Below are 17,375 nucleotides of genomic sequence, written 5' to 3' on the forward strand. Positions count from 1 at the left end.
GGTACACATAGAAACTATGTTACTTTATATTATATTATCTAGTTTAAAAAAGAAACATGTGCCCATTAATTTGGTTTTTCAAAAAATAATATAGGAATTTATTTAGTTTCTCAACATTTAAAATGGATATGATCAGTTTAGTGTTTTAGAATATTTTTAGACATCAATTTATTCCTGATAATTATTTTACATTATGAAAGACTAAATTAAATCTGAATTTTTGGGTACCAAAACGATATCTTAATGATTAGACAACGACGTTGAGTATATTTTATTCCTTATTTCTCTCTCTCTGAGTAGAAAGAATTTATATCACTGGCCACATTTTGTTTTGTCATTGTCAATAATTGATGTCTAGATGTGCATGTAATAATGAAGAACAGTTTTCTGCTTAGGGTCTCATTCAAGCCTCCTCATCTTAACAATAAAAACACACACATATAAATGTGATGGCATACAATAGTTGCCACTTGCCAGCCCTGGCCTATACATACGTGAATTTCAGTTGCTTTCTGCAAATATACGCCCGTAAAAAGAGAACATGCATGAATGAAACACAAGTTCACATTTATTTGAAATGTATTGACTATCTCATTCATTTTTGTGTTTTTTGTTTCTAGTTCTTGAAGGCCTCACGCGAAGGGTAAAAATTATGCATTGCAGAGTATTAATTTATTGAATATCTTTTAAGTACAATATAGCATTGAATGTCTTAATCAAATTCCTTATTTTTTATTTTTTTTTTCTGTGGCGTAGCATTTCCTCATTGATGATTAGATTTGGCATGAGATTCAGTCAATATTCTTCTAACAATTAACAATATTATTTATGGGTTTGGTACCACAACAGATGTATCATATAATTAATTCTCCTTCGTAAATCTTTTTGTTACGAGAAAAGCATGATTTCCAAAGAGATACTAATTAAAAATTTAGTCTGGCTTTGCTATAAGTAGCTTGCACCAAACTCAAAATGTATTCATATTAACAAACAGTCATTAGGTTCTTTATAAAAGAAAAGCAGAGCACTATTAGTCATAAAAACATGGAGTTTCTCTTTCAATGGCCTTTAGTCATTAATAGGTGTTTTGCCATAGCCATAATCTTTCAACTAAGTGTTTGTGCTGTGACTCTACCAAACAATGAAACTGTCCCAGCACTCATTGTGTTTGGGGACTCTATAGTGGATCCGGGTAATAACAACTACATCAGCACTATTGTTAAATGCAATTTCCCACCATATGGTAGAGATTTTGCTGGAGGAAATCGACCAACCGGGAGGTTCAGCAATGGTTTAGTCCCATCAGACATCATTGGTATAAAAATGTTGCTCCTTCACTATGTTACCATGTGTACAAACAGATATAGAACTTAATGAACATGTTCTGGCTAAATTTCTAAACAAATTTCATTTGCTCTTTTTCAGCTGCAAAATTTGGAGTCAAGAAGATTTTACCAGCTTATCTTGATCCCAATCTGCAAGTTCAAGATCTCCTCACAGGCGTAAGCTTTGCCTCCGGTGGTGCTGGATATGATCCTCTTACTTCTCAAATAGCAGTTAATAACTACCCCTAAAGCCTTATAAGCACATGTCTTCAAGCTATAATTTTCACTAGCATATCTTAAAAACTAACTGTATTTTACTTTATCTTTGTCACATAAGTCTGTGATATCATTATCAGATCAATTGGACATGTTCAGGGAGTACAAAAAGAAGATAAGGGAAGCAGTTGGAGAAGAAAGAATGACAATAATAATGTCCAAGAGTGTATACATAGTGTGCATTGGAAGTGATGACATTGCCAATACTTATACTCAAATACCAATTCGGCGAGCAGAATACGACATTCCATCATACACGGACTTCATGGCTTCACAAGCCTCAAAGTTCTTGCAGGTACGTTCTGTTAAACAATCCAAAGCGGGAAGTTAGAAACTAGCATCTTTCTCTGCTGAGCATCATCGTGTGAACACTTTCCTAAGCAATTAAAGAGCAAAATTATCATAACTTTTCAATCAAAGCACATGTAGCTGTTACCCCAACACTAATAGTTGGCAATTTATGTTAAGGGTAGCTAACAAGCCAATTCTTCGCAAAGGGGTGCATGTACTTAATAGTATCAAACATGTATTATACTATTTGAATGTTTCTGCTGTCTACATCCATGTCAACCACATGACCAAACGAACATTTTGGTTTAGACTATTGAATTCGATTACCATTCTTAGAACTTTATTCTATATATCTTTGTATACTGTTTTTACTCACACATATATATATATATATATATATAAATGAATTGAATGCAGGAACTTTATGGACTAGGAGCTAGGAGGATTGGAGTAATTGGTTTGCCGCCTATAGGGTGTGTGCCCTCACAGAGAACAATTGCTGGTGGCATACAGAGAGCGTGTTCAGATTCTGAGAACCAAGCAGCATTCCTCTTCAACACCAAACTCGTCTCTCAAATGGATGCCCTTAAAAAAATGTTTCCAGAGACTAGGCTCGTCTATCTTGATATTTACAACCCGTTACTGTATATTATTCAAAACCCTGCTAAATATGGTAATCAGACACATTCATTCCCATCATATACCTTTTATAGGTAGATCAATATGTTGGACCGTTATACCTTTCTGAACGATTTCATGAATCACAACCCAGCATAAAAAGTTGACATTTATTCATAGACTTTTTCACATAAAAGGAAATTAGTAACAAGTCACGTCAAATTCATCTGCATGTTCATATAATTGTCGAGTTGTTTTTGTTACTTAGTGGCTCCTTAATGCACTTCACATGGGACTTACAAATTAGCATGAAAATGTCCTGAACTCCCAACTAAAACATCAAATAGAATAGGATTCTCATGTGCCTGGGGTATCACCATCTTGACTAGTCCCACTCCCATGCCTTTTGACTAGCACATTTTCATCTCTCTGATTCATTGCTCATGGTATTTGGTGGTTTAGGTTTTGAAGTACCAGACAAGGGATGCTGTGGCACTGGAAATATAGAAGTAAGCATATTGTGCAACCGTTATAGCCTAAACACATGTTCAAACTCCTCAAATTATATATTCTGGGACAGTTACCACCCTACAGAAGAGGCCTATAATGTGCTTTGTTCTATGGTGGTTGATAACAAAATCAAGGACTTCTTCTGAGAGCAGTTTCAGTCTCGTTTTAGAATGCTGCTTCTTAATGTTCTTCTATTATCCTTTGTCTTACTTCTTAATGTACATCGATTTGTCTCAAACGAAGTTCTTATGAGAATTATATAGTTACTTCTTGTTATATGGTGAATATTTGTCTTTTAATTAATTTATCGGACATACTTATTTTCAAACATTAATTATGGCATCTTCAATGGCATGGATGAGTTTGATGGCATTATGACGTTATGAAAATTACTAATAGTTAGTGCGATAGGTGGCGGGTTTTGGTTTCAATAAATATAAATATACACTAAAAATACTTTTATAACCGTAGGAAACTAGGAATAACACGGGATTCCTATAATACTTGCAATAATAATGCCTTACGCATTCTAAGGAGCTTTGGGATCATTATGATATGTTTTTAAATGAAAAAAACTCGTATGTTTTTAAAGTCCGTTTGGATGGACTTTTGAAAAAAGAATTTTTTACGAGTTACTTTTAATTAAAAGAATTTTTTTAAAAAAAGTTAAAGTTATTTTGCATTTGGATGTAATATTTAAAAATTGCTTTTAAGTAAGAATGTTATTTGGATGTTAAAATAAAAAAGTACTTTTAAATATAAAATTACTATTGTGTCCCTTTTTTCTTTTTCTTTGACACACTTAGATTGAAGAAGCAAACAACAATGACTTATGAGAATTTAGGGTTTTCTCTTCAAAAAATTAAAGCCTATTCGTATAAACAGAACACCCCTTTCAAATCACAAAACTGCAAAAAATCACCTGGAACCTTCAAATCATAAAACTACAAAAAGCAAAACACCATAGATCGATTCACACAAATCTTAACAATAGCATTAAGGAAGAGAGAGGCAACTAAGGAAATGAAAAAAAAATGAAAACTAATGGAAGGGAAAGAGAGAATAGCAGGAATGAAGAGAGAGAATAAAAAATGGAAGTAAGAGAAAATGAAAGTAAGAACAAAAATAGTGATTCACACAAACAGAGCAGAAGTAGTGGAGGTGAAGGAATGGAAAGTTGGGAGAAGAGAAAAAAAAAGGAGAACAAGAACGCTGCTCCCGGCTGAGATGGATCCTCGAAGAGAGATGGATAAAATTGGTAAGGAAAATTTTTTAATTGCTTTTGGCTTCTGCTTATTTCAAAAGTTAAAATTTTTAACTTTTGAAAAAGTTAAATTTTAACTTTTTAACTTGCTTTTGCTTTTATTAAAAGCTCACATCCAAATAAGTTAAAATTTCTAAAAGCACTTTTTTTTATAATAAAAAACAGCTTCTGGATGGCAACAAGCTCATCCAAATGCACACTTAATCTCATCTATGTTGGGATAAGTTTAAATTAAATTAAATAAAAATAGAAAATGAAAGGTTTATGGTGAAGAGGTGTGTCCCTAGGTATCTGTTAATGGACAATTAATATGTTTAGATTGCCTATGTTAGTCATTATCACTCTTAATCATTTGCTATTGCTTATAAATAGCACATTGTAAGTCTTGTAAAATGGCTTTGGTAGAATCAGTAATAGAATAGAGGCATATTCAGAGAATTGTCTGTGTATTTGTGTGTGTGAGCACCAATTATAGGACCTGTGAAATAACAAATTGGTATCAGAGCTTGAGCCAATGGAGAATATGAGTAATAGTCTGCCAGTGCCCCGCCTGACAAAGGTGAACTATGAAAATTGGAGCATCCAAATGAAGGCTCTTCTAAGAGCCTATGACAGTTGGGGGTTGGTGTAAAATGGGTTCCTAGAACCTGAAACAACGAAAGGATATTCAGCAAATCAACTCAAGCAGTTGAGTGCGACGAGAACAAAGGATGCAGCGGCACTCTTTATGATGTTTCAAGCTGTTGAAGAAAGCGGTGGTCTTGAAAAGATTGGAGGCGCAACAACGGCAAAAGAGGCCTGGGATATATTATAGACGATCTACAAAGGCGCAGACCGTGTGAAGCAGGTCAGACTTCAAACTCTTCGAGGAGAGTTGGAGGGGATGAAGATGAAGGAAACCGAAGGAGTGTCGGACTTCATCACCAGGGTTCAGACCGTGGTGAACCAGTTGAAACAGAATTGAGAGGTGTTAACGGACTCCAGAGTTGTTGAAAAGATTGTGAGGTCGTTGACAGACGACTTCGAAAACGTGCTATGTGCAATTGAGGAGTCTAAGGACTTGGCTACGCTTTCTGCTGAAGAGCTAGCTGGTTCTCTTAAAGCGCATGAGTAGCGCAAGAAGAAAAAGAAGGAGGAGTCTCTTGAGCAAGCACTCCAGACAAAAGCAACAATTAAGGATGAAAATGTGCTGTACTCTCAGAATGTTCGAGGTAGAGGTCGTGGACGAGGTGGACGTGGAAATGGCCGATGTGGTCGTGGCCGAGGTCAGGAGGTGAAACATGAAGAAATAGTTGAGATGAGTCAGCAAAACTGGAGAGGTAGAGGACATGGCCAAGGTGGAAGAGGCCGGTGGTCGAATCAAAGTAATATAGAATGTTATAAGTGTGGCAAGTATGGTCACTACGCAAAAGATTGCAACTCGGACAGATGCTACAACTGTGGCCGAGTTGGGCATTTTGCTAAAGATTGTCGAGATGAAAGAAAAGTTGACGAGACTTCAAACTTCGCTGCAGAAGGAGAAATAAGATATGGAGGAGTTCTGATGTTAGCACATGGTGAAACTAGCTCGAAGAGTGAGACAGAGTGGTACTTGGATACTGGTGCCAGTAATCACATGTGTGGTTACAAACATTTGTTCAAAGAGTTGAGAACGGTGGAAGCCGGACATGTCTCTTTTGGAGACGCGTCCAAAATTGATGTGAAAGGCCGTGGTACGGTCTGTTTTCTACAAAAGGATGGACGGGTTGGAACAATTCGGGATGTGTACTATGTGCCCGAGCTCAAAAGTAACATTTTGAGCATTGGACAGTTGATGGAGAAAGGTTACTCGATTCTAATGACAGACCGAGTTCTAATATTGAAAGATAAACAAGGGCGTCTGATAGCCCAAGTTCAGATGGAAAAGAACAGAATGTACAAGCTGAGTTTGAGGAGCATGGAGGTCGGCTGTCTGCAAGCCGAGGTGGAGGATAAGATGTCTTTGTGGCATCGACGGTTTGGACACCTTCATTACGGTGGTCTAGCCGAGCAGATGAAGAAGAACATGGTAGTGTGACTGCCAAAGATAAATTCTGAAAGAAAGTTCTGTGAAGACTGTGTGCTGGGTAAGCACGCAAGAAGCCCGTTCCAAAGGATGGCAAGATACCGGGCTAAGCAGCCTCTGGAGTTAATACATACCGACCTGTGTGGACCCATAACTCTGGGGTCCTTAAGTGGAAAGAGATACTTTATTTCGTTTATTGATAATTTCAGCCGTAAAACTTGGGTATATTTTCTAAAGGAAAAATCCGAAGTGCTAGAGGCCTTTAAGAGGTTTAAAGTAATGATAGAAAATGCAACCGGGAGATACATCAAGTCGGTCCGTTCTGACCAAGGTGGCGAGTACATTTCAACTGCCTTTAAAAGGTATTGTGAAGAACATGGGATAAGACGGTTCCTGACCGCGCCGTAAACACCACAACAAAACAGAGTTGCTGAAAGAAAGAACCGGACTATCTTGGATATGGTGCGTTCTATGTTAAAGACTAAGAATATGCCTAAGGAGTTTTGGGGAGAAGCCGTACAATATGTTGTGTACGTGCATAATAGATGTCCGCATTCAAGTGTGAATGATAAAACCTCACAGGAAGCATGGAGTGGTCTAAAGACATCAGTGGCACATTTCAAGATTTTTGGTAGTGTTGCGTATGCACACATACCAGACCAACTCAGAACGAAGCTTGAAGATAAGAGTAAGAAGTTTGTGTTTATTGGATATGATGAGAAGACGAAGGGATACAAGTTGTTGGATCCCATCAATAAAAGAGTGTTGGTAAGCCGAGATGTGAAAGTGAATGAGGAAGATGAATGGGACTGGAATAGTACATCCGGGATCAATGTGGAACTCGGAAATATATCAATTGAGGTCGGACAACCTTCGAGCCATATCCCGGCAAATCCTGAAGTCTCTGATGATGAAAAAGAGCAGAGACAACCGAGAATGAGAAGCTTGCAAGACTTGTATGACTCAACTAACGAAGCACATCTCGTTTGCTTGTTAACAGATTCTGAGGATTTGAGCTTTGAGGAAGCTGTCTGAAATGAAAAATGGCAATCTGCCATGGAAGAAGAGATAAAAGCTATTGAGCGGAATAAGACATGGGAGTTAGTCGAGCTACCAAAAGGAAGTCGGTCCATCAGTGTGAAGTAGGTATATAAGAAGAAGATGAATGCTAAAGGGGAGATTGAGCGATTCAAAGCCCGGCTAGTAGCAAAGGAGTACAAGCAGAAAGATGGAATAGACTATGACGAGGTGTTTGCACCCGTAGTGAGGATGGAATCAATCAAGTTGTTGATCTCACATGCAACCCATCTTGGATGGCCGATCTATCAAATGGATGTGAAATCGGCGTTCTTACACGGTGTACTTGAGGAGGATGTATATCTCAAACAACCTCCGGATTTTATGAAAGTCGAACAAGAAAGAAAAGTGTTAAGGCTGAAGAAAGCTTTGTATGGGCTGAAGCAGGCACCGCGGGCTTGGAATACCCGTATTGACTCTTATTTCAAGAAGGACGGAGTTGAGCAATGTCCATATGAACATGCCCTGTATGTGAAGAAGACAGAAGGTAATATTTTACTAGTTGCTTTATATGTTGATGATCTAATCCTCTTGGGAAATGATGAAGGGATGATACAAGACTTTAAGAAGAAAATGACAAAAGAGTTCGAGATGACAGATCTCGGTCTGATGAGATACTTCCTTGGTCTGGAAATCAGACAAGACAAATCCGGGATCTTCGTATCTCAAGAAGCTTATGCAAAAGATATCTTAAAGTTTTGGTTCAAAATGATAGATTGCAATCCGGTTTCAACTCCTATGGAACCCGGCTTAAAACTTTCGAAGTATGATGGAGGAGAAAGAGTTGATCCGGGTAATTACCGGAGTCTAGTAGGATGTTTGAGGTATTTAACTTGTACGAGGCCAGACTTGTGTCTAAGTGTTGGGATTATAAGCCGGTTCATGGAAGATCCGAGCTACACACATTGGAAGGCAACAAAGAGGATATTGAGATATGATCAAGGAACAATCTCGCAAAGACTTCATTATTCGAAGTCAGATAAGTACAAGCTGGTGGGATATTCAGATAGCGACTGGTGTGGAGATGTTGATGACAGGAAGAGCACAACTGGCTATGTGTTTTTCATGGGAAACCCGGCATTCATGTGGGTGTCAAAGAAGGAACCCATTGTGACTCTATCTACATGCGAAGCTGAGTACGTTGCTGCATCCTGGTCTGTTTGTCACGCAATGTGGCTGAGGAATCTATTGAGCAAATTGGAGCAAGAACAAGTCGACCCAACCGAGATCCGGGTTGACAACAAGTCTGCAATCGAGTTAGCAAAAAACCCGGTCAACCATGAGAGAGTAAGCATATTGATGTCAGGTTTCATTTCATCCGGGATCAAGTTAAGGAAGGAAAGGTGGAGCTCACTCATGTTGCAAGCCGAGATCAAGTGGGTGACATATTTACGAAGTCGTTGCCAACGTTGCTGTTAGAAAATTTCAAGAAGAAGATTGTGATGAAGGATGGTCGAAGAATTTAAAGCTTATGAGAGAGTTTTGTTGGGATAAGTTTAAATTAAATAAAAGAAAAATAGAAAATGAAAGGTTTATGGTGAAGAGGTGTGTCCCTAGGTATCTGTTAGTGGATAATTAATATGTTTAGATTTTCTATGTTAGTCATTATCACTCTTAATCATTTGCTACTGCTTATAAATAGCACATTGTAAGTCTTGTAAAATGGCTTTGGTAGAATCAATAATAGAATAGAGACATATTCAGAGAATTGCCTGTGTATTTGTGTGTGTGTGTGTGTGAGCACCTGTTATAGGACCTGTGAAATAACAATCTAGTGTCATATATTTAAAAGAAAACAATAATAATAACAATAATCATTGTTATTATTATTATATTATGGGATAGGATATTGTAACAACCAAGTAGTGTTACTATCAATGTTACTACCAATCAATTTCACCGTTAGATCGATTATGTTGATCCAACGGTTATATTTATTTTCATCTTTGTATGGTTATGATTCTCCATATTTAATACTTTATATTTATTTTCACCTTTGTATGGTTATGATTTCTTATATTTAATGCTTTCACTTTAAATATGGGAAATCATAACCATACAAAGATGGAAATAAATATAACCGTTGGATTAACATAATCGATCTAGCGGTGAAATTGATTGGTAGTGACATTGGTGGTAACACTACTTGGTTATTACAATATCCTATCCCAAGTTTAAATTGCATCTATCTTGTTATTGGTTTGTTAGAATTTGAAGAGTAAATGATTATTAAATTGAATTTGTCAGAGTTAATGATGAGGATTCCTTGCGTAAGAATAAAGTATAGTGGAAATGTTAGAATTTTTTTTTGCTTTTTTTAAAATATTATTTAATTTGTTATCAAATAAGTTATATTTGCGAGATTAGTATATTTTATACTGGTATAAATTACAATTTTTATTTTAATTATTGATCTTATTTATATTTAATGGATTTAATTTATTAAATATTTGAGCCGTTTAATACAAATAAAACAATAACCAAAATTTAGTGTAAAATTTCTTATTCTAATACTAGTATAAGAATAACATATAGCATATGTGAATCTCGTTTAATAGTTTATGTTTATCTCTTATTTAGTGAGATTTGCAATTAAATCATTCAATAATAGTTTTACCAAAAAAAATAAAATCATTCAATAATAAAAATGTATTAGTCCACCCAAAAAAAAGTGTATTAAAAATATATATCAAAATGTATTAACATTCCTACTGCTTTAAAGATTAGTTAAGTGTTAATTTAAAATTAATACTAAGTTTTGAGGTTGGATATTGAAATGGATCATTATATTGGGCTTCAGAACTAATTCGATTCTCTATGTCCCACCCAAGGTAGTCAAAATCGAGATTTTACCTAAAATCAGAAAGGAAATAAAAAATCGTAAATCGTAATACAAATCGTAGATTTTACCTGCACTCTAAAATTAAATTTATATATACATATGCTTATGTATAAATTTTTTTAAGAAAAGATAGACTACTTGCCACCATCCTTATACATTTGCATACAATTGTCACACTCTAAGGGTTTAAGCTAATAAAGCATTCAAGTTATTATCGTTATTATCATCGAAGACATTTTGTTCCACGTGATCTTCAACTACATCATTCAAAATTGTATTCATCTAAACTTTCATCATGAGATAAAGTTCCTTTATTTTCCACCATCCATTTATCTTCGGATGAAACATCAGCAATGTTATATTCAACAATTTTTCTAACTTGCTTAACATCATTCCAATAGTTAAAATCGGGATTTAAATCTTAAAATCGGGACTTAAGTAAATATCTAAATCAGGATTTTATATTGGAAAGGATTTTAAGTGAAATTTAAATCGTTTTAGCAAAAATAAATTGTTAAAATCGGAATTTTAAGATTTAAATCCAGATTTTAACTACCATGGTCTCACCTCAATCGCTCGGTACATAAAGATTCTCACAAAATTAGGAAATATTTTCGAAAGGCACTCATCACTTCATTATAATGGCAACGATTATAATATAGGATCTTCACTCTTAGCTATAAATCTAATTACATAGTTCACATTGATTTTATATACGTGCTCCATTGTATCTAGGAAGCATAGTTGCCAACCACTAAACAAGAAGACTTTCAACAAAGTAGATATCAACACAGATATCTTAGTGAACGGATTCGTATAAGTTCTTTTTCTTTTATCCGAAGCAGGTTTGGTTACCTACATGAGGCTGCTTGATATTCCACTTCACCCTCAGTTGCTCCATTCTGGATCCCTGTGTGATAGAATAGCTATATGCTAGCCTACCAAACCTCACCTAGATGTGTTTCACTAAGAAACCCATTGGGGGTGCCCATGTCACTAACATAGGCTCAGCTCCCAAGCAGAGTGAGGTTAGAAATGTTGGGATGGGGTCCTTCAATAAGCACGAAAGCGATTCACAAGTCATCGAGTGGAGTACCATCCGAGCACTTGAAGGTCATCCGGAAGTCAACAAGTCAGTCAAACACACTAACACAAAAATGCAAAAATAGAGAAAAGCTTAGATGAAGGGGTAAACACACACAAGTTTTAACATGAAAAAAATTTAAAATTTCGTAACGCAGAGGAGTAAAAATAAGGGGATCTAGTCTAGAATAATCTTGATTACAAAGATTTAAGTTTCTCTAATTACACTAGTGATACACTCAAACTCCATTAACAATGGTGGTTACAAAGTTCTACCTTCTCTTCAGAGAATTTTTACACAAAGTCTCTTTGTAACATTTTACAAAGATTTTCTTATCTTTATATATTTGAGGTGAAAGATCATTCACCTCTCTATAAATATTCCATAATAATGAGATAAATAGCATTTATTAAGGTGATTATTCAGACATTAAATCATAATTGTAGTGCATGTTTAGCCATCAAGTATTAATGGAGGAACACTCAAATTTTGTGAGAGGATTGACTCTAGTTAGAACCAGCCTATCATGCCACTGTGGTTCCGTCTCGTTGGCCTGAGTCTTGCAGTCTAAGGATGAAGGAGTCATCCAGCCATCGGGATTGATTTCACGACCTTATCCGTATCTACATGACTACATCTCCTTCCTGATTGAGTTACATAGAAACTAAGAGAACTTGAAAGCAAGAGATGCAAGAGGAATGAAATGAATATATTTTATTTACAAATATGGTTAAAATTTCCCCGAATTTAAAAAATTTATTGCATAAATGTTATTATAATAAAAATATGGGATATGTTATTCTATCTATCTTTTTTTTCATATATACTTTATTTACCACTTTCCAACACCGTTACATTAAAATCTTAACTAACTTTTATCATTTCTCTGTTTTCTTGATATTCTGATTTAACGAGGTTGGAGAGTGATAGGTAAGGTAGGCATTAAAAAAAGATAGTTAAGATAACTTATCCCAAAAAATATAGGGTTTTATAAGAGTTATGTTGTAGGAAAAGTGATTGTGTAATGTTATAGAGATTCGTTTTGCGTGTCGTAATTTTTTTTTTCTTTAAAAAGTGTAAGCCCCACAAAATGTCGTGTGTGTAAGAAAGTTTGTTGTGTCATGTTAAATGACAAATGCAAATTCCAAAAATATATTGTAAGTTGATTTCTTTTCCTTATATTGCCACAAGTTTAAAAAATTAAAAAAATTCATTTGTTCTGCTTAATTACTAAAAAAATGTTTCATCTCAGTTAATTATTTAGCTAATGCAAATAAGAATTTACTAAAAGTTAATAAGTATTATAATGTAAGTAAATTATTACTTAAATTACAGTAAATATAAATTTAATTATTTTGATATTTAATTATTTAATATATGAATCGTTGACTATGTTTATTTTAAAATTACATTATATTATTATTATTATTATTTTAAATAAGTTAGTTAAAAAATCATTTTGAAAGAGTTGAACTTTTAAGTCAATATAAAAAATTGGGGTATCGACTGAGATGACTTTAGAATATAGATGCTTGTTGGTTGATTGGACTTGGTGTTGAAACCATGTATGACGAAAGAAAGAAATAAAAAAGAGTAAAATAATTTTTGGATACTCAACAAATATCAGGGAGATTAATTTATTTATTTTAGTAAAAAAAAATTGATTCGTAATTTCTATGAAATTTAAAATAGATCCATATTAGTTCTTTTGAGATATTAAAATTTTAGAGGATCACAAATTCGACTAACTGGGTCTATTTTGAATTTTAGAAAATCACAAGTTGATTTTTTTTTGTTAAGGATTAAAAATGGACCTATAATTTTTGTTGAGAATTTAAAAGGTAGTTTATTAAAAAAAAAATACTGAAAAGCGAATTAAGTGGAATACCGACTAGGGTCGGGCCGTCGGGGTAAGTGTTGCAGGCGAGATTTGCGAGTGAATTAAAGACAAGGGATGGTGGAGTCAAGTTCTAGTTGAATATCCAGGGTTAGAGTGTATGGGTCTCCATACTGTAATGTGAAAGAGGAAAAGAAAATGAGGGATACTGTGCACCGAAAGTGTAAATATATGAATCATAATTACATTATGCATGTTACACATATTGGCAAATGCATGTGTGTAGATAAATTGCGTCATGTACGTATGACCGTTGAAAATAGATTATAGATACAAGCAAATTGGCTAAATTAACTAAATTAAATTAGGGTTGACTTTTTCTACAATTATTGCATAAAGTTATCTACAGTAAACTCAATACGATGTTGTTTAAAGACGAAAATTATGGTGTTTTCGTAATTTTAATGTTGTTGTAGTCTTTATAATTTTAATTTTCTAATCATTTATTTCTAAAACGACGTCGTCTTGAAAATAAATACATATAACTTATCTGCATTAACTGCAAAAATATTTTTCTGATTAAATTATATCTGTATGTTCTTTTTGGCACGAACTAATTTCAAACAAATGTAATTACTAATAAGCACAAGAAGCTATAAATAAATATATCAATCCTATGCATACTTGACAAGAAAAAATAATTCCACCAAAAGAAAAAAAAGACTAAATGGGAAAAAAATAATCTATAGGTACACTTAGAAACTATGTTACTTCATATTATATTATCTAGTTTAAAAAAGAAATATCCGCCCATTAAGTTGGTTTTTCAAAAAATATAGGCATTTATTAGTTTCCACACCACCGGTCAATATTCTCCTAATATTTAACAATAGGATTAAATATTTTTATCGTCACTTTAAATAAGATTATCTATAACTATTTCTTTTTTTAAATAAGTTTGACCAGCAAGACATAAAAATTGTATTTTCTCTTTTTGTCACGTCAGCTGACAATGTCTGAGAAAAAAAAAATAACTTTATTATGATAACTATGTCATATTGATCAGATTTAATTAAAAAAAAATAGCTTGAAAATAATATTATTTAAAATGGCCGTAGAAGCTGACAATAACAACATGTGTCATATAATTACTTCTCCTTTGAAAATCCTTTTGTTAGGATAAAAGCATGATTTCCAAAGAGATATTATTTAAAAATATAGTCTGACTTTGCTATAAGTAGCTTGCACGAAGCTCAAAATGTATCCATATTAACAAACAATCATTAGGTTCTTTATAAAAGAAAAGCAGAGCATTATTGGTCATAAAAACATGAAATTTCTCTTTCAATGGCCTCTAGTCATTCATTGGTGTTTTGCCATAGCCATCATTTTCCAACAAAATGTTTTTGCTGTGACTCTACCAAACAATGAAACTGTCCCAGCACTCATTGTGTTTGGGGACTCTATAGTGGATCCGGGTAACAACAACAACATCATCACTATTGCCAAATGCAATTTCCCACCATATGGTAGAGATTTTGCTGAAGGAAATCAACCAACCGGGAGGTTCAGCAATGGTTTAGTCCCATCAGACATCATCGGTACAAAAATCCCGCACTATGTTACCATGTGTACATACAGACAGAGAACTGAATGAACATGTTCTTGTTCAATTTCTAAACAAACTTCATTTGCTCTTTTTCAGCTGCAAAATTTGGAGTCAAGAAGATTTTACCAGCTTATCTTGATCCCAATCTGCAAGTTCAAGATCTCCTCACAGGCGTAAGCTTTGCCTCCGGTGGTGCTGGATATGATCCTCTAACTTCTGAAATAGCTGTAAATAACTATCCCTGAAACCTTATATACGCATGTCTTTCATCTATAATTTTGGTTAGCATTTCTTAAAAACTAATATAATTTATTTTCTCTCTTGTCATGTAAGTCTGTGATATCATTATCAGATCAATTGGACATGTTCAGGGAGTACAAAAAGAAGATAACGGAAGCAGTTGGAGAAGAAAGAATGGCGATTATAATATCAAAGAGTGTATACATAGTGTGCGTTGGAAGTAATGACATTTCCAATACTTATACTACAACAATTAGGCGAGCAGAATACGACATTCCATCGTACACGGACTTCATGGCTTCACAAGCCTCAAACTTCTTGCAGGTATGTTCTGTTAAACAACCCAAAGCGGGCAAGTTAGAAACTAGCATCTTTCTCTGCTGAGCATGATCATGTGAACCCTTCCCTATTCAATTAAAGGGCAAAATTACTACCAAAAAAAAAAGAGAGCAAAATTACTATAACTTTTCAATCATAGCACATGTAGTTGTTACCCCAACATTAATAGTTGGCATTACATGTTAAAGGGTAGCTAACAAGTCAATTCTTCGGAAAGGGTACATGTAATTAATACTTAATAGTATCAAACATGGATTGTATGGATTGTATTATTTAATGTCTCTGTTTACACCCATGTGAACCACATGCCCGAACGAACATTTTGGCTTAGACTACGGATTCTTAGAGCTTTGTTTTATATATCTTTGTATACTGTTTTTATTTTTAAAATATAAAATAGAATTGAATGCAGGAACTTTATGGCCTAGGAGCTAGGAGGATTGGAGTAATTGGTGTGCCAGCAATAGGGTGTGTGCCCTCACAGAGAACAATTGGTGGTGGCATACAGAGAGCGTGCTCAGATTCTGAGAACCAAGTAGCATTCCTCTTCAACACCAAACTCTTCTCTCAGATGGAGGCCCTTAAAAACATGTTTCCAGAGGCTAGGCTCGTCTATCTTGATATTTACAACCCGTTACTGTATATTATTCAAAATCCTGCTGCATATGGTAAGCAGCTACATTCGTTACCGTTACATACCTTTTATAGGTAGTTCAATGTATTGGAATGTTATACCTTTCTGAATTAGCCTATATACACTAATTCTTTTGTGCCAATGATATCATGAATCACAACACAGAATATAAATTTGATATTAATTCAGAGACTTATCACATAAAAGGAAATTAGTAAATAGTCATGTCAAATTCACATGCATGTTGATATAATTGTCGGGTTGTTTTTGTTACTCTTAGTGGCTCCTTAATGCACTTCACATGGGACTTACAAATTAGCATGAAAATGTCCTCAACTCCCAACTAAAACATCAAATAGAATAGGATTCTCATGTGCCTGGCGTATCACCATCTTGACTAGTCCCACTCCCATGCCTTTTGACTAGTACATTTTCATTTCTCTGATTCATTGCTCATGGTATTTGGTGGTTTAGGTTTTGATGTAACAGACAAGGGATGCTGTGGCACAGGAAATATAGAAGTAAGCATATTGTGCAACCGTTATAGCCTAAACACATGTTCAAACTCTTCAAATTATATATTCTGGGACAGTTTCCATCCTACAGAAGAGGCCTATAATGTGCTTTGTTCTATGGTGCTTGATAACAAAATCAAGGACTTCTTCTGAGAGCAGTTTCAGTCTCATTTTGGAGTTCTGTTTCTTAATGTTCTTCTATTATCCACTGTCTTATTTCTTAATGCTATATATTTAAACGCCACAATGGGACCACAAATAGTGAATTAGTTGTAACGATCGATTTGTCTCAAACGAAATTCTTGTGAGAATTATATAATTACTTCTTGTGGAGAATATTTGTGAATATTTGTCAATTTAATATTTCTCATGTTATAAGCGATAAAATCATCTCTTACAATATATAAAAACATGTGAGGCCAGGACAATGTGAAGTGAAAAAAAGAAAAAATAATAAACATTAAACCCTTCATTCTCAATTAATAGTAAGTCACTTGAGGGCTTTCCCTCTTAATTATTCGAATTACTTTCTACACGTTAGAATCATACATGTAAAAATAATTTAAACTTTACTTAATTAACATAGAAAGCATGGGTTTGCACTGATCTAATTGGTTACTTATCTCTACATCTCCATGAGTTTCTTTGCTCAAAGTATCACATATCCTAATAGATTTTTCTTACTCTTCTTCACGTCCGTGAGTTCTTTACAACTGTACAGAACTAATTCAACCCAAAAACTTAAGTTATTGGGTGAGGCTATATTAATAATTTTTATATATTTCAACACGCCCCTAGTACGAAAGCTCACTGAACTTGAAGGGTGGACAATGCACAGTCCCACTTACCTGTGCGAAGAAAGAAATTCCA

At 34.5% G+C, this 17,375-nt stretch overlaps 3 protein-coding genes across 3 annotated transcripts; all 3 read left to right on the plus strand.

The window, feature by feature from the left end:
- The first annotated feature begins 1,044 nt into the window (after positions 1-1,044).
- LOC133310776 (GDSL esterase/lipase EXL3-like) lies at positions 1,045-3,179 on the plus strand. Its single transcript, XM_061511763.1, has 5 exons — positions 1,045-1,315; positions 1,426-1,556; positions 1,663-1,896; positions 2,310-2,565; positions 2,973-3,179. Exons 1-5 carry the CDS (start codon positions 1,045-1,047, stop codon positions 3,164-3,166), a joined length of 1,086 nt encoding a protein of 361 aa, XP_061367747.1. The 3' UTR covers positions 3,167-3,179.
- Positions 3,180-7,489: 4,310 nt separating this feature from the next.
- Positions 7,490-8,824, plus strand: LOC133310782 (uncharacterized mitochondrial protein AtMg00810-like). The gene has a single exon (XM_061511771.1). It carries the CDS (start codon positions 7,490-7,492, stop codon positions 8,822-8,824), a length of 1,335 nt encoding a protein of 444 aa, XP_061367755.1.
- Positions 8,825-14,498: 5,674 nt separating this feature from the next.
- LOC133310777 (GDSL esterase/lipase EXL3-like) lies at positions 14,499-16,671 on the plus strand. The gene is made up of 5 exons (XM_061511765.1): positions 14,499-14,769; positions 14,874-15,004; positions 15,111-15,341; positions 15,769-16,024; positions 16,465-16,671. The coding sequence occupies exons 1-5, from the start codon at positions 14,499-14,501 to the stop codon at positions 16,656-16,658; spliced, it is 1,083 nt and encodes a 360-aa protein (XP_061367749.1). The 3' UTR covers positions 16,659-16,671.
- Positions 16,672-17,375: the final 704 nt, after the last annotated feature.

This window comes from Gastrolobium bilobum, unplaced genomic scaffold (genome assembly GCF_033153095.1).
Source record: "Gastrolobium bilobum isolate Gb01-03AN ecotype WA unplaced genomic scaffold, APGP_CSIRO_Gbil_v1 utg10606, whole genome shotgun sequence".
NCBI classification, from domain to species: Eukaryota; Viridiplantae; Streptophyta; class Magnoliopsida; order Fabales; family Fabaceae; genus Gastrolobium; species Gastrolobium bilobum.